We start from the raw sequence: 23,037 nt of genomic DNA, 5'->3' as shown, positions 1-23,037 counted from the left end.
CTCCTCCAACATTATAGAAATGTGAGGTAGGCCCTTTGGTCGGGGGCAATGAAGTAAATTAATATTAAAAAAGAAACTAATACATTGATTCAATTAATATTTTTTATAAATAAAATGATTGTTTGTCGATATAAGTACAAAATGAACTTACATTAGAAATTAATATAAAAAATGAAAAATATTTCAAAGCAGTTAGAAAACTAATAAGCGTTCAACCTTGTAAGTTTCAAATATGAAAACCATAATCTTCAAGTATATTATACATAATACATAATCTATAACACAAAAGAAAGAAACATTACCCTAAGACTGAGATCATGTCACTAGCAAATGCTAGAGCCTACAAAAAAAAAAAAAAAAAAAAAAAAAAAAAAAAAAAAAAAAAAAACTCAAGTCCATCGCTGCTGATACGGCCCCCCAGGTGGGAATCTCATATTCGGATTCATTGAAGCATTCAACAAAGATTGTTGAAGAAGTTGAGAATGAGCTGGATTTTTTAAGAGAAATTCGGAATTTTGCTGAAAATAATGATGGTAGAGAGCTGACGACGGATCAGGTAAACGGAACGGCGAATATCTAGCTGAATTGTCAAACGCAGTCGGATTCCCATATATCTGCTCCGAGTGAAGACCTAAATATGAAAAAAAACGGAATGCAGATTAAATGGCAGGAAAAAACTAAAAGTTCGCTTTATGCTTAAAATTAAAAAAAAACCTTGGGGTTTTATCACACCTTCCCAAACCAAAACCAGCAGGAACGATAACCACCCGTCTATTGTTCCCCATTTTAAGTTACATTTACCGAAACCAAGAAGATTCTAGAAAGAATCGCCAACAATGGGCGGTTAAGTTGTTTATAAAACGTAAAATCATGTGTCCACAGATCTGTTGTGGAAAACCTTGTTCATGATTCTAAACAAAGAGAAAGACAGAAAGATAAATAGACAGAAAGAGAGAGGGACCTCCCAACAAGAAGAAATTGGGTGGAAGGTAAGAATTTGCCGAACATCTTCGGGAAATTAATTTGACCCACTAGCAGAAAATGATAATCTAGGTTATCCTAGGTTACTTTGGCTCACTAGCCTAGGATAACCGAAAAAGGCTTCTCAATGGTTCCCATTGCTTTCTTTTAATCTCATTAAAAAAAAAAAAAAAAAAAAAAAAAAAAAAAAAAAAAAAAAAAAAAAGGCTTAAATTTTAATTATAATTTACCGCAAACTCTAAGACTCTAAGCACTTGAGACTCAAAGCGGGCAAACCTGTTAGGCCTAGGTTACTTGTTCGCCTGTGAGTCCAAGCAAATTCATTCTCCCCTTTTGCGTACAAGTCCAGTCAACATTGTCCGTCATGAGTCAAACCAAAATGTTGATCATCCTGTAGTTCTATGGCTATTTACCTTAGTTCTACCCTAGGATGGATGGATGGATGATAGACAAAATCTAACAACAAGTGAAAATGACATTATTTTTAATACAATCCTGAGAAAGACTTATGCCAGCTTTGCCTCTCCCTCACACTACCTGTCTTGGCTGTGTCTCCAATTGGCCAATGGCTTGATGCCAACTTGATTTTAATTCAAAGCCATTGGCAAATTGGAGACAAAGATTTTTGAATTCAAATCAATGTGCCATCAAGCCATTGGTCATTGGCCAATTTGAGACACAGCCAAGACAGGTAGTCTGAGTGAGAGGCAAAGCTGGCACAAGCCTTTTTAACGATTGTATAAAAAAAATGACGTCATTTTCACTTGTTGTTAGGTTTTGTCTATCATCCATCCATCCTAGGGTAGAACTACGGTAGATAGCCATGGAACAAAGGGATGATCAAGATATTTGGTTTGACTCATGACGTACAATGTCGACTGGACTTGTATGCAAAAGGGGGGGGAGACTGAATTTGCTTGGACTGTCTATCATCCATCCATCCTAGGGTAGAACTACGGTAGATAGCCATGGAACCAAGGGATGATCAAGATTTTTTGGTTTGACTCATAACCTACAATGTCAACTGGACTTGTATGCAAAAGGGGGGACTGAATTTGCTTGGACTCACAGGCGAACAAGTGACCTAAGCCTAATAGGATTGTCCGCTAAGTCTCAGGCAGACTACTGTGTTTTAGGATTGACACATGAAAGACAAGTCCCCTAGACTCATAGGCGAACGGGTAGACCTATAGTTTTCCAAGTGTTTTGTTAAACGGCTTGGGCAAACAGCGGGAGTAGCTATAACTCTCCAATTGGACAAATACTTGTGTGTTAGCTTTTGGAGAGGCACCCCCGCCTAGAGTCTCAGGCAGGTTGGCCAAAATTTAGAATTGACACATGACCTTTAAGTCGCTTGGAAAGACTGGAAAATAAGCGTCCAGTCCAAAGCCTAACACGGCTCGCCCGCCTGCCCAGAGTGTTGGTCCAGGTTTAGCACCCGATTCATAAGCTCAGACAGTAGCGCTAACAAAAAAAGAAGAAATATTGGGTTGACCGAAAAGTCGCCTGAACTCATAAGCCAACAAGCGTCCATATCCTAATAGAGGACCCTACCTGCCTTTTTAAGATTTATTTTTCAAAAAAAAAAAAAATTAAAGTTATTGATAGTTTACTTTGATTTCTTCAAATATGTTGCCTTGATTGTATTTTTTTTTTTTTCACTGTAAAATACAATGTAAAATAATTAAAGGAAAATTAGTAAAAAAAAGAAAATCGCACAGGAAAGGGGGAGGGCTACTAAAACCAACAGATCCCTCCCATAGACCCCTTTTCCCATAAAAACAGGGCATAGGATTGAATTATCCAATAAGGATGAGAGGGGTTTTTAGAATGAAACTTGAGTCTGGCCTTTTAGAAAAACTTAAAAGTAGGGGCGCCGTAATTCATTTCCGCCCAATACATTTTGTTGTTTTTACATCAAAATATCTACAATGGATAATGACTGGAATGAAAAAGATTCTTGGTACAATAGAGCAGATGAAAGGCCTTAAACACAAGTACTAAACGACATTTCACGAATAGACAAAACCGTTTAGTACTGATGCGGCATAGTTCCGGTATTCATACAGACATAAGAGAGGTTATGTTCGAAATTGTTTTTTTCACAAAGTTTTTTTTTTGTTAAGGAGAACGGAACGGAAATTTACTATTTTGTTTACTGTTTTTGTCTACTAAATAGATGAGACGATTTATAGCTTAAAAATGGCGGATAATTGATACACAACCCCCCCCGAAAAAAAATCTTTTTGACATTTTCTGTAGCTTTCATCAGAAGTAATCCAAACAGGGTCGTCAGAGATGCTAAAGTATGAAACAATAGGGTATGATGAAAGAAAAGACAAAATATTTACAAATTACAAAATATAGGAGAAATGATTAAAATAGAACTTGAAATACAAACCTTTGCTGTTTGATTGTTGAGGAGCCTGTCCAATACCCCCTGACAGAGGGTTCATGCCATTGAGTCCTGGCAAAGTGGGCATTCCCATTTGGGTACGATTCATCACTGCTGCAGATCTGGCAGCCTCATAAGGATCCAAACCTTGATAGACGTCCGTACCTCCAGTTGATTTTGTGCCTGGTATTCTTGACCGGCTAAATAAAGAAAATATGTTTAGATTAGCAGAAGCTCCAGTAGGTGTTGTGGAAAAATACAACTACCTTTGTCATATTTTGTTAATAAATTTGATTAAGTTCAATGCCCATTTAGGGTTTCAATGCTTGAGTTTTGTTGCCTAACCATTATTTTTTTTAATTGTTTACATTTAAAACTACTATTAATAGAAAGATCGAATTTTAGACTGAAGTCATAAATTATACAACCATCTTAAATTTTAGATACTGTATTAAAACGTAAAAAACACGATGCTCTCTTAGGGGCAGAAAAGTCCTTAAATAGTCTACAGAAACTAAAAAACGAAGTTAAAAAGCCCATTTTAGCTCTTTTTGGGCAAACATTGATATTTTGCAATACAAAATGGCAGAGAATGGAACTTGGTTCTAGCGCAGTTTCTTTCGTTACTTAAAAAGGGCACTAGATATTGTGGTTTCCATGGAAATTAGCCCTCTCCTAGAATTCTACTACCACTGGTTCGATGAAATCACCCCTGGGGAAACAAGGAGACATGTCAGAGGTATCCACACAAAAAAGGAATTTTGCTTGTTGCTCAAGATGGGGGCCTGCCTTTTAGTTTTTTGACTAATTTTTTATGTTTTTGATAATGGCGACTTAAATATTGCATTTCTTAGTTGACTTAATGTTTTTTTGAGTGGTTTTAGGCTCTTTTCTAAAATGCTCAATATTTTTTTTTACAATAATTACAAATTATTATGCCGTTGAATCTAATAGTAATTACTATTTTGGAATCCACTCTCATTAGAAATACTTTCAAAATCTTTCTCACTGCATAGTTTCTGACATAATCCGCTTTTAAACTTTTGGTTACTATAGGCTGTGGTTACTCTTTTCTAGGTAGTGGGTACTTACCGAGGCTCGATAGATGTGGTTTTCAAAGAACCCCGAAATTTTGGTACAGTGTTGTAAGATCTTAAACTTTGAGCTATTGAGAGTGTGCCTGAATATTTGAGTGCATAGTTGTCACCTCCCATGCCGGCCGAAAAAAATGACAGAAGCCAAACTTTAAAAAACGATAACTACAACCTTTCAGTCTGAAAAAAATTCAGAATAGCGGATGGTTATTCTGCCAAGGAAAAAGGTGAGGGGCAGGGAAAACGGGTGGTTACCTGCCACAAGCCACGATGTACCTGTGCAGCGTTTTCCCTTTAAACTGTGTGGAACAAGTTAGCGGGAATCGAAAATTCCATTTTTAATATAATAAGGTCAAACCAGAGCCAGACCACCAACTGATTTTGAGATCTGAATTGGGTAGAAGGATTTATCTTTTCTCCGAGTTCTGAGCAGAGCAGATCTACTGCGAATAATCGAGTACATGATTCATACGGATCAACCGTTGTGGTGCTACAGCCTGAAATTCTTATCAAGGAAGGACTTCTTGAGAAATGTACAGAAAGTGAAATTGTGCTGCCAAAATTAGCGATATACAAGTCAATGCGAGTTTCCACCGTCCAAGGGGAGACGAATACAACCTTAACTGCTAAATTCAACGAACTATTTACCAAGTTTGACCACTATATTCAGTCACTTCCTAGCCTCTCACCTTCCCTAACAGTATCCACTTAGCAGCCTCACAGGCTGATGTGAGTAGTAGTAGTAAAAAAAAAAAAAAAAAAAAAAAAAAAAAAAAAAAAAAAAAACGAAAATAGCCTTTGCGATGAATTTAAAATATACGTAACTGAGCTTACACTGGTCGAGAAACATTACGTCCAATCTTGAGCAATAATAGCACCGCAATTAAATTATTGACGCTATTAAGGTCAAAGATGAGCACTTGAAGCCAACCTTAGAGTTCATAGGTTCTATGGGAGAGCCTACTCTGAAAGTGCCTCTGAGGACTGGGTTCAAAAATTTTTACTAACAGTTGCAAAACTATACACATTAGCAAAACTAAGTCATATAGCCTAGGATTTTGTCGTCAGGACGATCTGATAGCCACCATATCAACTCTTTATGGTCTTGTGGGGTATGAGAGGGCCAAAATAAAGACATTCATTTCTTCTTTATCACAGCTTCCATCTGATGGTTACGTTGCAGACCACTGCAGGGCCACTTAAACAAAGAGGATCCACTCTACAAGAATAATTAGTTAAAAGTATCTTCAATGTCCTTATAAAATTGGATATTTCTAACGGGTATTATTTATCGGTTTTTGAACCATCTATTGAAAAAAGAAAGAAATACAACAATAAAAATATAAATAAAAAACGACAGTCACCATGTAAAAAGCTGTTATCTTGAACCTACTCTTTATCAGATTTATACTGCTCGAGACAACACTAAAAAAGAAAAAGAAACTAGTAATAAAAGGACTAACCTAAAATCCAAATTCTGTCCAGACGTCAGTCTACTTAAATGGTCAAGAGGATAAGGATTGGCATCTGTATGAGAGGCATACTGAGTCGAAGCCATTGGCCTCTCTGCGTCCTTTGTAATGCCAACTTTCTGTGCTTGAACTTGTTGAACCATATTACTATATTGCTGGTACATCTGTTGCCTCGTTGCCATGTTCAAATCTGGACGGTATCCACTCATAGCCAGAGCTGACATTTCTAAGTATTTTTTAGCTTCAAGAGAGTTTGAGTAGCTTTGCTTGTGGTTCGTTTGTGCGTGATTTGAAAAATCTGAAATGTGAGATGATGAAGGACCTGCTTGAATTGTGTTTTGAAGAGGTTTCTGCGAATTTTCAATTGGCTGATTATGATAGGCTTTGCGCAAGCTCTCCAAATGCCCTTCAAGCCTCTCCTGTTTTGCTTGCTTTACAGACTGGGTGTTTCCTTGGTAAGCAGTTCGAAGACTCGACAGATGTTCTTCTAGCTTGCTCTCTTGTTTTAAAGCAGATGTAATGCTATGTTGTGTATGCATTTCTTTCTGAGACTTAGATTGAGACTGAGGAGAATCAGCAGCATACATATTTCGAAGGTCTTGCAGCTGACTCTCGGAAAGTTTATCATAGGTTTCCTGAATGGTTGGGAGGGAAACAGGCGTACTGTTATACATACCAGAATCACAAAAACTATTATGCTGAACACTAGATGGGGGGTCTTTGAGTGGTTCTATTTTTTGAGGCTCAAGGCGTTGTAACGGACTAACTACTGCTGTTTGGATCTTCCTCTCGGACTTCAAATCACTTTTAAATGGCTCAATCTTTGGTGTCTCTGGTTTGCTATCCACTTTTGGGCTGGTAAGCAGATTGATTTCAGTGGATTGAAATACAGAACCCTTACTATTTATTTGGTCTCCTAGCTTGTCAGTATCGGCTACTTCATATTTATTAGTTTGCGATAAGTTGGGATTAGAATCACTCTTAGTTTTTGACTGTAAATCTGGCAAACTGGTGAGAGCTAATGGTTGAATCGTCGAATCTTTTTCTTCTTCAATTTTGTTTTCTGGGGCCTTTTCTATCTCAGAAGCTTTCACCTTTCTCGCAGCTTCTTCGTAAAATGAAAGGGAACTTCGAATTGAGAACTCAGATGTTTTAGATATGCTTTCCAATCTTTCAACATAGTTCAGCTCCTTAAGTTCCTGTGATGGAGATAAGGACTTGAGGTTAACCGGAGGCTCAACTTCTCTTGTTTCAATCTTGGGTGGATTTTCGGGCTCTACTTTCGTACACTTTTGATTTCCAAAAGCCTTAAACCAGGCAGATAAATTAGGGGTAGCTCTATGAGCAGGGTTTTCTACTTTAGGGTTTTCTTCAACTAGTACAGGAGTTGAATGTTTCGAAGTTTCCACTAGTGCCACTTCAGGCGTAACAGCCTCCTTTTCCGTTTTGTCTGTAATAATCGTTCCTAGTGACAGTGTACCGGAATCATCGTTGGTTCTACGTTGCTGTTGAAGAGCTGTACGGGTTTCTTTAAGTTTCATTATAACATTATCGAGCTCTGGCTGTTTAGGAATGACATTTCTATTATATTTAGGTTTTTCTTTTTCAATATGCCGTCGATCATTCTTATTATCTCTTTTGTCGAGCTTCTTATTCCTTGGTTTTTTATAGAAACGGGGGGAGCGCTGTCCAGGAGATCTTGGTGAGCATTGCTCAATTTCTCGATCCTCCTCGTCTGGAGCTGGCTTACTGTCACTGAAACAATCATCTTTTTCCTGTCGAGCATGCTCTTGGTAAGCTTGAGATAGTTTTTTGGCCCAATGGACATTAGAGGAGGAGCCCTAGAAAAAAAGACGAAGTTAGAACTCATTTTAAGTGAATCACGAGGCTGGATTTTCAAGGTTCTACAAGTCAATTTCATGGAAAAGAAACCTAAACGACTATTGTTCATAATGCATCATGAGCAGTAGATTTGTATCAGGACTGCGAAAAGTACTTGACAGTTTACTTCAATAATAAGTACCAATTAGGCTACTTACATTTTAAAAACTGTGATATCAAGCATTAATACCTGCAAAAAAGCACTTCAGCTAAAAGTAGCTAATAAAAACGAAAAAAATACTTCGGCTTACAATATTTTTTCATCAACATACAAGACTCAACAAAAGGGTTTATTCTGTGACAAAATTTTAACAGAATGTCTTGTAAATTAAAGTGGGAAATTAAAATAAGCCAGCCAAAACTGCATACAACTGACAACACATTTTGTTCTATATTCTTGCAGATATTTTCTGCAGTTTTTTTTTGTAGGCGAGAAACGTAATGCAATATAATTTAAGTTTGAGACAAATTGCAAGTTAGAAAAAGACCTGAAAACGGACACTTGACATAACCACACTTAATACTTTTATTTCGTATTTTTCAGACATTTCATGCACAGGCGGACTGGAGCCAAAGAAGTGAGAGGATCGATCGACGGGATGACTGACCCAGCCTGTTAAGTATATATAAGAGTCTAGTTTTTGGGAGGATGGTGGAGGGGGGGGATGGGCCTGAGATACTAAAGAAAATAATAAGAAAAATAGTCACCAGCTTCAAGAATGTGCAAAGGGTTTCAGGTTCTGATTTTTATGCACCTGAATATTATAACTAGGCCAGTTTGACGTGAAATATAGCTACGTATATTACCAAAAAAAAGAAGACAGAAACACAAGCAAGTTCGGTCTCAAAGCAAAATCTAATGGCTTTGGAATTTTTTTCCGGGTGTACTAGAACGCTTCAAAATTTGTTTTTATCAAGTGGTCGGTAGCCAAATGCCATTAATTAGCACAAATGCTTCGATAAGCTCTGGCGAAAACGCATTCCATTGCCGCGATTTGCTAAAAGCCTGTCCACAGTCGACTAATAATAGGTACACGTAGCACAATAAAAGGTAAGTGTATACTCAATAAAAGGTAAAGGTAAGTGTGGTTTTCCACTTATATATTTTAAATATAAGAACTATTTGGCAGTACCTACATAATTTCAAAATCGAAACTATTTCAAATACTTAGAATAAGCAAAATGATTGATATATTAAATTTAGATTTAGCTACTTAATTTAAAAAAAAAAAAAACACGATGAAAAAAAAGTCATTTTTTTAAAATCAACTCTTACTTATGTAAACTCAAAATTCACAGTTGTTTCAAAAAATGGAAGTGAAAGATAATTTTTTTCTTATTAATCGAATAAAAAAAATTGTTGATTAGCATGATTTGGCCAAAAGGACACGCACATTAGGGCAAAAGGGAGGCAACTCAGCACCCCTCTCATAAACAACGTGTAAGTAAAAAATACAAATACATTTAACCTCAGCAGGAGCTAGCCAACACTTTAATATTTCAGTGAAATTAAAAACAAAATCATGCTTTGATTTTTTGAAAAATCAAAAGCCGGTATCCATGACGAATAGGTTGGCGACCTAGTTTACAAGATTAACAATTAAAGTTTTCCCAAGACGGCCTGCACGATATAAATTTGATCATTAAGGGAAGGGGAGGGTCAGCAGGGGCGTAATTTGCTATGGAGCAGGGGGGGGCAAATGCCCCCCCCCCCCGACCTTAGCTTGCTCAGGAATCCCAGACCTCAGGGCTTTATTTCAGACTAATCTTGGAAGAATTAAGCCTGCTTAATCCTCTACTCCCTACTTGGAGGCATGGTTTGAACTCGTGCAACAAAGTGGGCGAACTTTTCCAGGCAATTGTCACACCGTACCAACTCAGTTAAATAATCAATACTTAAAACGACCATCTCCCTATGATTATAGTAAATATCTGCGCTCAGGGCCCTCCCGAGGATGGGAGAGAGGCTACACCTCTACCCCACATAAGGATCACAGGGTAAAAATCTGGTAAGTTTTGCCTGATGCGACGAAGTCGTAACCCCACAAATTTGTTAAATGTACTTGGAACTGGAAGCTTTAAGGGAATTTGCCAGGGTATTTTTCAAAGAATTTATCAGAGTCTACCGGAGAACTTGAGGTAAAAGCTCATAGAATTCTAGAGAATTCCAGCGAAATCTCAGAAAATTGTGAAGTTCCCTCCCTGTCTTGTCAGAACGGTTACGAAATGCCCCGGCCTGCCTTGGTGACGGTAGTAAGAGGAATAGACCAAGTTCGGCCAAAACGATTGGAATCCAAGGCCACGCACTGTGCATACAATAACTAGCGACTGTAGAAGGTAAGGAAGAAAACGAAAAAGACCTTATACAAGCTTTTAGGCCCAAAATCTAACGGAGTGTCTTTTGTCTTTCACAAGCATATTTTCCTTGTCCCCTATCTAACTTTTTGGCCTCCTTACTCGTATTTATTTATAATTGACAGGTAGTTTTTGCTTGAAGATACACTCTTAAGCCTGTTTAAACGCTCATGTTTTGAGTTGTAAGCAAGAAAATTCGTACTAATGTCATTTTGGATCATATAGCGTCTAATTTCATGCACGAATGTGTATACGACACGTGTTGACTGTCACGTTTTATCGTGATATTTTATTGGCACTGGAATTTTAAATAGTTCCATGGGTCTTTAAGTGAAACGGAAGCTAAACAGAACATTAAATGAGCAGGGTACATAAGTAAAACTTATTAGTAAGCGAAAGGTAAAGAGCAATACATTTAATAAAGATAAATTAGGGTTTGAAATGACGAGCCCAGAGGTGAAATTTCTCCCCGTCCTCCTGTAACAGACCGCCCCATATTGCATTTTACTATTTGAATTACCTTAGGCTTGGAAGAAACAAGATCTTCAAACACCGATGAACTATCAGCGACTTTTTTCTCCAGCCAAGAAAACAGATCAGGGTCTTTGTTCTTTACAATTTCGGCGTCACTATCTGACGAGGAGGTATATACATCTGACTTCCTTGGTAGCATTTCTCGGTCTTCAATCCCTTCTGATTCAGATCCACTAGCTGATATTTCTTTATAAGAAATTTTACTTCTTGCTTTTCTTTCGCCTTTACCTAGGTTATCTTCTTTTGTCTTTTCTCGTTTTGTCTTATTCTTGTGACCATTTTTCTTCTCTCTTTTGTGATGCGCTGGAGGTGGAGTTTTGGATTGCCGCACTGGGCATTCATAGTACTTGAATTCCTTCTTCATAAGACGTTCAAAAAGAGATTCGAGAGTTTTGGCCATTTGATAATAATCTAGAAATAATTAACAGTCAATGACGTAAAAGAGATGCGTCAGTGTTTCCATCATAGGCAGCACAGTGGCAGCACACATGGAAAAGGGGAGTCCCAACCACCTGAATCTTAAAATTTATGATTTTTACTATTGACAATACTTTTCATTTCATTTCCTAGTTTGTGTCGCTTTTAGAGATTTGCGTCCCACCACCAGCATAGTTTTTGCCGGTGGACCTAAAAGTATAAGAAATTGCATTAAATTAACGAAAATATATTAGAAAAGAAATACTTTTCTTAAAAACTATCAAAACACCAGGATTTCGACCCCCGTAGCCATGGGATAATAGAACATAAATAAAAAGAAACACACTTATGTATTTATTTATCCTTTTATCCTTTATTTTACATAATCATAAATTACATAATCAAATATTTTACATAAACATAATCAGGCATGCAGTCAACGTAGGTTGGAGGGGCTTGGGACACGTTATAATTTCAAGGTTTATTTTCCGTATAATGCACCATTTTATTGGTTTATTAAAATCCCCCCCCCCCCCCCCGAGAAAACAAAAAACAAACTAACGGACAAAATGAATCAATAGAACCGAACCTTCAAGAAAGCAAACGCAAAAAAATTTATTTAATTATGATTTTGCAGTACAGCCACAGTAGAAGTATATACCAGCAGCGAATCGTTTCTCCAAACATGACACACATTTCATAGCGTGCAATTTGGGAAGTTCCCAGACCGTCAGAGCCATAGTTACAGTTGCTACTTTGTTTACCATCGGAAACACCTGTCATTGCGCGCGCGCGAAGACCGGGCCATGAAGAGTGGTTTAGCTTGTGTGGTTTTAGATATGTGTCAAAAATCTTCAATGGAGAGTATATAACGTTTGCTACTGTACATTACTTCTACTGTGCAGGACAGCACAGCCATTGAACTATAACAAAGTATTCCATCCGTAGACATGGGGAGAGATGCAAAGCTTTCTTGTGAAGCAAACTTTAACGAGTCAAAACAGGTCTGGCACCGTTAATATGTTTGTGGCCCAATTAACTATAAGTAAGATGCACATTATTTAAGCACATACCAGTTTGACGAAATAATTAGGCAGATAAACATCTCATATAAATAAATACTATTATGTTTATCAATGTGGATATCAATCCGGGTGGGATGCGAAAAATTATACTCCACATATAAATACAGAAAAACCGTAAGTGATACTGGTCAAACGGCTAAGAAGAGTGCAGCTCAAACTACAATAAAAAGATATTTGACATTGGAATAGTTTCAGCGCTTCAAGTAAATCTTGGATGGCTTCAAATCGTCCCCACATTTTCGGACTCGAAAATGGTCAGCTAAACTTTTTTTCTATTTGAAAAAATCAGCCCGTACCCCCCCCCCCCCCCATCATAGAATTTCAAGGTTTTTGCGACTTCCCCCGTGTTTTGCTGGTTTTTCTTTCTTATAATTCACCAGTTTTTGCCTAATCAATTGTCTTCAACTCGTGAAATTAGGAAATGAAATCATAAAATTTCTCTACTACTGCCAAATAATAGCATAGGTGATAAGGGTAAAGGAAAGGCGAGAGATAAAAAGAGAAAAGAGAGAGAGAGAGAGAAACAGAAAGAAGCGGAAGGAGATGGAGGAAGGCAGGTAAAGAGGCCGACTTACCACTATCAGATCTATTATACTGCTTGCAATTATCTGGAATTAGATAGAAATCGCTCACAAATTCATCCAAATTCTCGTAGTGACCAGTTTGGACTTTCATTTTCATCATCTGTAGGTCCATGGGATTCAAAATCTTTGCATAATAGTCAGGAGCAAATTCCTCGTCAACAGAATCCAAGAATGGATATGCATCTTCGTGAGCTCTTAAAGTATCAACTATTCTTAAAAGCTGTGGCGCGATATCTTCAACTGATCTGAAAAAAATGTACAGTAAGATTGAATGTAGCCAAATGAAAATGATATCAATTACCAATAAAAACAACTGACATAAATGTAAGATTTTTAACAAAAATCAAATGTCTTTTTTTAGTTTTCTTTTCCTTTTTTGCACTATATTCATTTATCTTCAGCAACTATTGTCACCAATAAGAATGTAGAATTTTAATTTGGTCGCAGTTGGACAGAAGTTTTTGATGCTGTCAACAGTTATGTCATTTACTATTTATAATTGGGTTACATATAGAAGTAGGACTTTATTGACTTCCATATCACCTGTACAGAGCTAGGGTCTACAAAAACAATGACACACCACAGCAAACAAGTGTAAATGGTCGTTAAGATTCCCAAGTGAATGACAAACATAAAAGATTTGGCCAAAAAACCTTAATAGAGATCTTCCACTTTCCATACTACGGGTAGAAAGCCCGATTTCAAAGGGCTTCAACATCGCACACTAAAAATCTCATTCTTGTGGCTGCAGCAAACAAAAAAAGAAACAACAGAAAGAAAACAATTTCAACAAGCTTTAACTTGATTTTACACAATAGTCTATTGTGACCATAGGCCCGGGGAAATAAAAGAAAAATGGAAGCACGTTGCCCTAGTAGCTGAAATGCTATGCTTCCATTCTAACCATGGTATCAGAGGCAACGCAGTAGCGTTGCCTATAGTAAAGGCCATATGGCTCCAATGTTTTATTATTTTTTTTTTTCCCCAGAGGCACTTCATATGGATGGGGTCGTCGTAGAAACTTCAAAGGGGGCTCATTCGATCGGAAATCGAGAGTTCTAGTGCCATTTTTAATGGTCAAAAGGGACTAGAGGGCAACTAGCCCCCCCCCAAGCCCATCATTTCCCCAATCACATCTAATCCAAATTTTGAGACAGCCATTTTATTCAGCGTAGTTGTTTACTCAACGGAAGATAAATTTTTGATGAGGAAACTCCCCCAAAGCCATCAGGGCAAGGGTTTTAAGTTATGCCCTGGGGGCATATAAGGTTTTGATAGAAGGCGTTGTCGTAGAAACTTCAAAAAAGGTTCATTCGATTGCAAGTTCAAAGGGCTAGTGCCCTTTTTAATATTCGAAAGTGATTTGAGGGCAACTAGCCCCTCCCCCCACGCCCATCATTCCCCCAAACACATCCAATCAAAATGTTGAGATCGCCATTTTGTTCATCGTAGTTGATTTGCAGATAGAAAATATATTTTTGAGGGGGACACTCCCCCAAAACCCTCAAGGCAAGGGTTTTAAGTTATACCCTGGGGGCATATAAGGTTTTCATAGAAGGCATTGTCATAGAAACTTCAAAAAAGATTCATTCGATTGGAAATTCAAAGGGCTAGTGCCCTTTTTAATAGTGGAAAGTGATTTGAGGGACACTAACCCCCCTCTCACGCTCACCTTTTCCCCAAACACATCCGATCAAAATTTTGAGACAGCCATTTTATTCAACGTAGTTTTGAGTTCTGATAAATAAGTATCTGAGTATGACAAGTTCCCCAAATCTCTCAGGTGAAAGTGTTTTGAGTTAAGCCCGGAACATATAAGGCTTTCTATAGACAATGTTGTCGTAGAAACTTCAGAAAGATCTCATTTAATTGGAAATTTAAATGGCTAGTTCCCTTTTTAATAGTCCAATGTAATTCTAGGACAGGTGATACCCCTTCCATGCCCACCATTTCCCCAAATATATCCGATCAAAATGCCGATATAGCTATTTTGTTCAAAGTTTGAAAGTTCTGGAAATTATATGTTTGAGCAGGACACTCCCCCCACAGTCTTCAGGGGCAAGGATTATAGGTTATGCCCTGGGGGCATATATGGATCTTATGGAAGGGATGCTCATATAAAGTTCAAAGAGGGTTCATTTGATTAGAATATGAAAGCTCTAGTTCACTTCTTAAGCGTCAAAAGATATTGGAGGGTAACCAGCTCCCCCCCCCAATCCTTTTTTCCCAAATGCATCCAATAAAAATTTCAAGATAGCTATTTTGTTAAAAATAGTTCGAAGATTATACAACAAAAATTCCGGGGTCGACACAACCCACCAGGGCCCGGAAGCAGGCGTTGTAAGTTATGCCCTGGGGGTATATATGGATCTTATGGAAGGGATGATCGTATTAACCTCAAAGAGGGGTCATTTTATTGGAAATTGAAAGTTCTAGTTCACTTTTTAAGAGTTAAAAGATATTGGAGGGCACTTAGCCCCTCCCCTCCACGTCCTTTTTTCCTCAGACCCTACCAATAAGAACATTGAGATAGTTTTTTTTTAATAATTAAAAGACCATGTAACGAAAACTCAGGAGTCAACGCAGCCCCCCAAGGGGCCCAAGGGCAGGTGTTGTAAGTTCTGCCCTGGGGGAACTTATGGTTTTGATTGAAGGGAAGCTGGTACAAAATTGAAAGATGGCTCATTTGATTGGAAATTGAAAGTTCTAGTTAAGTTTTTTAGAGTCAAAAGAGATTGAAAGGGCAACTAGCCCCCTCACGCCCCTTTTTCCCCAAATGCATCCAATAAAAATTTTGCGATTAGCATTAAGTTAAAAATTTCTCAAAAGTCAGATAGAAAAAACTCAGGTGTCGTCACAACCCCCCAGGGCCCAGGGGCAGGCGTTGTAAGTTATGCCCTGGAGCATACATTGTTCGTATGAAAGGGATGCTTGAATAAACTTTAGAGAGGGCTCATTTGAATGGATATTGAAAGTTCGAGCTCACTTTTTAATAGTCAAACCAGATCCGAGGGCAGCTAGCCCCCAACCCATCTGATGAAAATTTTGAGATAGACATCTTGTTAAAAATAGTTCAAAGGTCGGATAAGAAAAAAATCCAGTGTTAATAGATCCCCCCAGGGCACAGGGGAAGGCGTTTTAAGTTATGTCCTAAGGGCATGTATGGTTCTTATGAAAGGGATGCTCGTATAAACTTCATAGAGGGCTCATTTAATTGGAAATTGAAAGTTCTAGTTCACTTTTTAAGAGTCAAGAGAGTTAAATTAGCCCCCCCCCCCACGCTTTTTTCACCCAACCTGCCCGCTGCAAATTTTGAGATAGTCAGTGTTTTGGAAATTGGTCAAAAATTAGATAACAAAAACGCCCACCCAGAGCCCGGGGGATAGGCGTCGTAAGTGTTGTCCTTGGGGCATAAATGGTTCTTATGAAAGGGATGCTCGTATAAGCTTCAGAGAGGGCTCATTTGATTGGAAATTGAAAGTTCTAGTTCAATTTTTAAGAGTCAAAAGATATCCGAGGGTAACCAGCCCCTCCCCCCACATACACCCTATTTTCCCCAAGCCCATCTGATAAAATTTTTATAATAGCCATTTCCTTAAAAATATTTCAAAGGTCAGATAAGAAAAATTCATGTGTCGACGGAACCCGCCAGGGCCCGGAGGCAGGCATTATGAGTAATGCTCTAGGGGCATATATAGTTCTTATGGAAGGAATGCTGGTATAAACTTCGGAAAGGGCTAATTTGATTTGAAATTGGAAGTTCTTGTTCACTTTTTAAGAGTGAAAAGAAATCGGAGGGCAACTAGCCCCCTCTCCTCCACGCCCTAAATGCATCAGATAAATTTTTAGATAGACATTTTGTTAAAAATAATTCAAAGTTCTGATAACAAAAAACTCCGGTGTCGACACAGCCCCCCCCAGGGCCCGGGGGTAGATGTTGTAAGTTATGCCCTGGGGGAATATATGGTTCTTATTGAAGGGAAGCTCGTATAAAATTCCCAGAGGGCTCATTTGATTGGAAATTGAAAGTTGTAATTCACTTTTTAAGAGTCAAAATTGATTGAAGGGCAGCTAGCCTCCCCCCACACTCCATTTATTTTTTTCCCAGTGTCATTTCACATAGAAGGCGTCGTTGTATAAACTTCAAAGGGGGCTCATTCAATTGGGAATCAAGAATTCTAGTACCCTTTTGAAGAGTCAAAAGTGATAAGAGGTCAACTGCCACCCAAGCCCCTTTTCCCTAAATATAGCTGATAAAACATTTTAGGTAGCCATTTTGTTAAAAATAGTTGAAAGATCATATAAAAAAAACTCCTTTGCGTATGGTCATTTCGTTAAAATAGTTCAAAGATCAGATAAGAAAAACTCCTGTGTCGACAAGACCTCCCCCCCAGGGCTGGGGCAGGTGTTGTCAGTATTTATCTGGGGGCATATATGGTTCATTTGGAAGGTATGCTCGTTTAGACTTCAGAGAGGCTTTATTTGAATGGGAATTAAAAGTTGTAGTTCATTTTCTCAGAGTGAAAAAAGATCAGAGGGCAGCTAGTCCCTCCCGCCCTCCACGCCTTTGGGCGTATCGGATGGATAAACCCATCCGATAAAAACTTCAGGTGACCATTTTGTTAAAAATAGTTCAACCATCAGATATTAAAACTCCAGGGTCGACACAACCCCACAAGGATAGGCGTTGTAAGTTATACTCTGGGGATATATATGGTTCTTATAGAAGGGATACACGTATAAACTTCAGAGAGGGCTCGTTTGATCGAAAATAAAAAGTTCTAGTTCAATATTTAAGAGTTATAAGAGATTGATGCTTAGTTAGTCCCCCCACGCCATTTTTCCCCAAACCCATCCTATAATTATTTTGAGATAGCAATTTTATCCGAAATAGTTCAAACATCAGATAATAACAACTCAGAGGTTGACACAAACCCATTATTTCACTTTGATATTGTTACTTTGATAACAGTTTTGATACTTTGATGAATATTTGATTTTTTTTTTAAGCTTCATTTTGGAATAAGGAAATTTTTAAACTTGAAGATTTTTGCTATAAAGAACGAACGAACATCAATTTAAAAAAAAAATTTGCGAAAGATAAGTTTTTCAAGTAAAAGTAAAGGCCATTTTGAACTTAAGCTCAGAAAATACAAATACCTTTTAAAATTCAAACTCAAAACGACCAGAAATTACTATTAAAGAATAAATGAAACCCAAAACGAACAGAAATTAACTAAATAATCATAGCAAAAACATACAACAAGTAATAATATAAATGAAAAAATGGATCTTAAAGCGAGTAATGCTTAGATTGAATATGAAAATCAAGCTTAAAACGAAAAAAAATATTTTCCTATTGAAGTATAAATTAAACTTAAAACAAACTGAAATTAAATAAAAAACCAATGAAAAAAAACATACAATATATATTCATGTAAGAGAATAAATACATCTTAAAACAAGGGAAACTTTAATAGAAGTTGCGAATCCAACTAGAGACAAACAAAAATACTTACAAACAGAAGTTTGGGTATGACCATCTTCTCTCATTGTAAATTTCAATAACCTACTGCGTCATCTGCGCTTTACTAAAAACTAAGTGCGACGTCAACAGTTTTGGAAAATATAAACAACATCAAATAGAATATTTTGTGCATAATGATACTAATTGTTGAAAGATCCATCAGTTTTTAATTCACTGTAAGAATTTAATTCACTGTAATTTTTTTTTTATTTTCAATACTGTAAGAACTGGAAAAGAAAATATTTGTAATATAACCCGTTTTCAGTTAAGCGCCAATGACGCAGTAGGCTTTTGGTTTTTATAAAACAGTTCGTGGTAACGAACTGTAAGTAAGGAGCGACCCGGCTCAATAGTAACCGAAACTCTAAAAAACGGGATTTTGATACCAATAGTTACACAAAAGAATCAAATTTTAATACTGATTTCAAATATATAAGTTTCATCAAGTTTAGTCCTACCTATCAAATGTTACGCGCCTGAGAAAATTTGGCTGATTTTCAAAAAAGGGGGAAAGACCCCCTAAAATTTATAGAAACTTAATGAAAATCACACCATCATATTCAGCGTATCAGAGAACCCTACTGCGGAGGATTCAAGCTCCTATCTACAAAAATGTGGAATTTTGCATTTTTTGCCAGAAGAGAGATCAGGGATGCGTGATTATTTGTTTGTTGTTTTCTTCTTTTTTCCCAGGGGTGATCGTATTGACCCAGTGGTCCTAGAATATCGTGGGAGGGCTCATTCGAACGGAAATTAAAAGTTCTAGTGCCCTTTTTAAGTGACAAAAAAATAATGGAGGGCAACTAGGGTCCCTCCCACGCTCATTTTTTTCCAAAAGTCACCGGATCAAAATTTTGAGATAGCCATTTTGTTCAGCATGGTTGAAAATACGATAAATATGTCTTTTAGGATGACTTAATCCCCCGAAGTCCCCAGGGGGAGGGCTGAAAGTTATGAACTTTACCCAATGTTAACATATAGTATTGGTTATTGGGAAGTATAAATACGTTTTCAGAGGGGATTTTTTCTGGTAGTGAGGGGGGGAGCGGATCGGGGGTTATGTGAGAGGATCTTACCATGAAGGAAGTTTTCATGGGAGAAGAGACATTGCTATGAAGGGGGCGCCGGATTTCCCAGCATTTTTTAAATAAAGATCAGAAATTTTATATAAAAAAAAAAATTTTTTTAACTGAAAGTAAGGAGCATCATCAAATATTACATCGACAGAAAACATTACGCATATGATTGGGTTCATCCCCTAGTCAATACCTCGCTCTTTAAGCCAAAGATTATTTAGTACTTTCATAAGAGCTATTTATTCTAACTAACGGCATTTGTGATAAAGGGGTCATTTTCAAAGAATTGGAAGAAAATTCGAACTTTAGCTTAAAGTGCGAGGTATTGACTAAGGGGCGAACCCTCTAATAAACGTATTAAAAATATAAGAATATAGAGTTTCGTTACCTAAGTTAATTCGTAAATTACGTATTTTTATTACTAATAAAAACATTCCTAAATAAAATTAAACAGGTATCGAGAAAGCCATTTAACCAAATAAAAGTAAAATTAATATTCAATTTTTTTTATTATTATTCATGTACGGTGAGCCAAAATCAAAACGTTCAAAAAATAAATAATAAAAAAACAAGTTTTTTTAACTGAAAGTAAGGAACGACGTTAAAACTTAAAACGAACAGAAATTATTCCGTATATGAAAGGGCTGTCCCCTCCTCAACGCCTCGCTCTTTACGCTAAAGTTTGACATTCTCACAACTCTATTTTTGTTTTTAAACAATGAAAAACTTTAGCGTAAAGAGCGAGGCGTTGAGGAGAGGAAAGCCCCTTTCATATACGGAATAATTTCTGTTCGTTTTAAGTTTTAACGTCGTTCCTTACTTTCAGTTAAAAAACTTGTTTTTTTATTTAATTTACAGTTAGGAAAGGAGGCAGTATCCAACGACTTGTTTGTAGGGAGACTATATTCGTCTTTAACAACTTTAAAAAGAGCTAATAAATTAAACTGAATATTTTATGTATAATGATATTAATTGCTGACAGCTCATCAGTTAAAAATTTTACTATAATTTGAATGTTAATTTTCAATATTAAGTACAAAAGAAAATATTTGTCATAAAATTGGTTTTCAGTAAAGCGCCAATGACGCAGTAGATTTTAGACTTTTACAGTGAGAGAAGGAGGTCATATCCAAACTCTTGTTTGTGGTGATTGCTTTTCGTTTCAAGCTTGATTTGCATATTCAGTTTAAGTTTCATTCGTTTTAAGATTTATTTATTAATTTACATTAATATCTATTGTATGTTTATTTGTATTGATTGTTTATTTAAAATTTCTGTTCGTTTTAAGTTTCCTTTATAATTCAATAGGAAAATATTTTTTTCGTTTTAAGCTTGATTTTCATATTCAATCTAAGCATTCCTCGCTTTAAGATCTATATATTCATTTATATTATTACTTGTTGTATGTTTTTGCTATGATTGTTTATCTAATTTCTGTTCGTTTTGGGTTTCATTTATTCTTCAATAGTAATTTCTGGTCGTTTTGAGTTTGAATTTTAAAATCTATTTGTATCCGCTGAGCTTAAGTTTAAAATGGCCTTTACTTTTCTTTGAAAAACTCATTTTTCGGAATTTTCTTTTTTATTAATCCTTATCAAGAGCTATCTCACATTATTCCCTCCGTTATTAGCCGGTAAAGAAGATACGAAGACAAATCACTCCAACTATCTAATTTTACTTTCCAGCCCATTAAATTGCTGACCAATTAAATCAATTGAACCACAAATTTCACGGACAGTATCCATAATTTTTGCAACATCCTCTGATAAAGTCTCTAAATAAACCGGAGTTTTGGCAATAAATTTACCCATACTAGGACGTGCAGACAGATTTTCTGTCGTATTGAAGGCGCTTGTTGCATCATTGATTGATTCTATATACTGATGAATCTTTAACCACGTTGGTGCAAGTTCCAAGGTAGTTTAGCCATTAGACACGGTAAACACCTTAGTTGCCTGGAGCATAACTTTAACAGTCAATTTTCTTCCTGTGGTGCATATGGTTACAACAAATCAAACAGTTCGTGGTAACGAACTGTAAGTAAGGAGCGACTCGGCTCAATAGTAACCGAAACTCTAAAAAACAGGATTATGATACCATAGATACATCAAAAGAATCAGATTTTTATGCTGATTTCTATAAAATATATAATTTTCATTAAGTTTAGTCTTATCCGTCAAAAGTTACGCGCCTGAGAAAATGTGCCTTATTTTCCAAAAAAGGGGTAAACAACCCATAAAAGTCATAGAACTTTAATGAAAATCCCACCATCAGATTCAGCGTATCATAGAATCCTATTATAGAAGTTTCAAGCTCCTATCTGCAAAAATGTGGAATTTTGTATTTTTTGCCAGAAGAAAGACCAAGGATGCGTGTGTGTTTTTTTTTTTCAGGGGTGATCGTTTCGATCCAGTAGTCCTAGAATATAGTGAGAGGGCTCATTCGAACGGAAATTAAAAGTTCTAGAGCCCTTTTTAAGTAACCAAAAAATTGAAGGGCAACTTGGCCCCCTCCCACGCTCATTTTTTTCCCGAAGTCACCCAATCAAAATTTTGAAAGAGCCATTCTGTTCAGCATGATCGAAAATCTAATAAATATGTCTTTGAGGATGACTTAACCCCCCCCCCCCCCCCAAGGTTCCCGGGGGAAGGGCTGCAAGTTATGAACTTTGCCCCCTCCCACGCTCATTTTTTTCCCGAAGTCACCCAATCAAAATTTTGATATAGCCATTTTTTTCAGCATGGTCGAAAATCTAATAAATATGTCTTTGAGGATGACTTAACCCCCCACGGCTCCCGGGGGAAGGGCTGCAAGTTATGAACTTTGCCCGTTGTTCTCATATAGTATTGGTTAATGGGAAGTATACATACGTTTTCAGGAGGGTTTTCTCAGGAGGGGGGGGGCGGAGGAGGGGGTTACGGGGAAGAATCTTTCCATGGAGGATGTTTCCTTAGGGGAAGCGACAATTTTCTGAAGGGGCGCCGGATTTCCCAGCATTGTTTAAAAAACGATCAGAAATTAAATAAAAAAACGAGTTTTTTTAACTGAAAGTAAGGAGCAGCATTAACACTTAAAACCAACAGAAATTATTACGTATATGAGGGGGTTCGCCCCCTAGTCAATACCTTGCTCTTTATGCTAATTTTTTTAGTACTTTCAAAAGAGCTATCAATTCTAATTAACCGGCTTTTGTGATTCAGGGGTTTGTGATTCGAACAGAATTCGAATTGTAGCGTAAAGAGCAAGGTATTGACTAGGGGGCAAACCCCCTAACATACGTAATACAAAAATACGAATATAGAAGTTCGTTACGTAAGTTAATTCGTAAGTTACGTCAGAACAAATTTTCAAGAAAGCCATTTAGCCAAAAAAAAGTAAAATAAAAAAGGTAAATTTTGTTTTAATTATTCATGTACCGTGAGCTAAAATCAAAGCTACATTAATTCAAAAATATTCAGAAATTAAATAGAAAAAACAAGTTTTTTTAGCTGAAAGTAAGGAGCGCATTAAAACGAACAGAAATTATTCCGTATATGAAAGGGGCTATCCCCTCCTCAAAGTCTCGCTCTTTACGCTAAAGTTTGACTCTGTCTCACAACTTTATTTTTAAAACAGTAATTTCTATTCGTTTTAAGT

The 23,037-nt window shown here is 36.9% G+C and overlaps 1 protein-coding gene across 1 annotated transcript in view; it reads right to left on the bottom strand.

Moving 5' to 3' along the window:
• Positions 1-389: 389 nt before the first annotated feature.
• dikar (CECR2 histone acetyl-lysine reader dikar) overlaps positions 390-23,037 on the bottom strand; it is an 89,157-nt gene continuing 66,509 nt past the window's right edge. Inside the window, exons 11-15 of the mRNA XM_089108151.1 lie at positions 12,790-13,043; positions 10,699-11,123; positions 5,934-7,783; positions 3,383-3,576; positions 390-631 (exon numbers count right to left, since the gene is read on the bottom strand). Of these exons, the coding sequence (XP_088964277.1) occupies positions 390-631; positions 3,383-3,576; positions 5,934-7,783; positions 10,699-11,123; positions 12,790-13,043 (2,965 nt within the window). The remainder of the gene's footprint in view (positions 632-3,382; positions 3,577-5,933; positions 7,784-10,698; positions 11,124-12,789; positions 13,044-23,037) is intronic.

The sequence above is a fragment of the Artemia sp. Qi Xiang Cuo genome, chromosome 2 (genome assembly GCF_049724085.1).
Source record: "Artemia sp. Qi Xiang Cuo chromosome 2, ASM4972408v1, whole genome shotgun sequence".
Classification (NCBI taxonomy): Eukaryota; Metazoa; Arthropoda; class Branchiopoda; order Anostraca; family Artemiidae; genus Artemia; species Artemia sp. Qi Xiang Cuo.
This window is presented reverse-complemented; position numbering and strand designations above follow the sequence as displayed.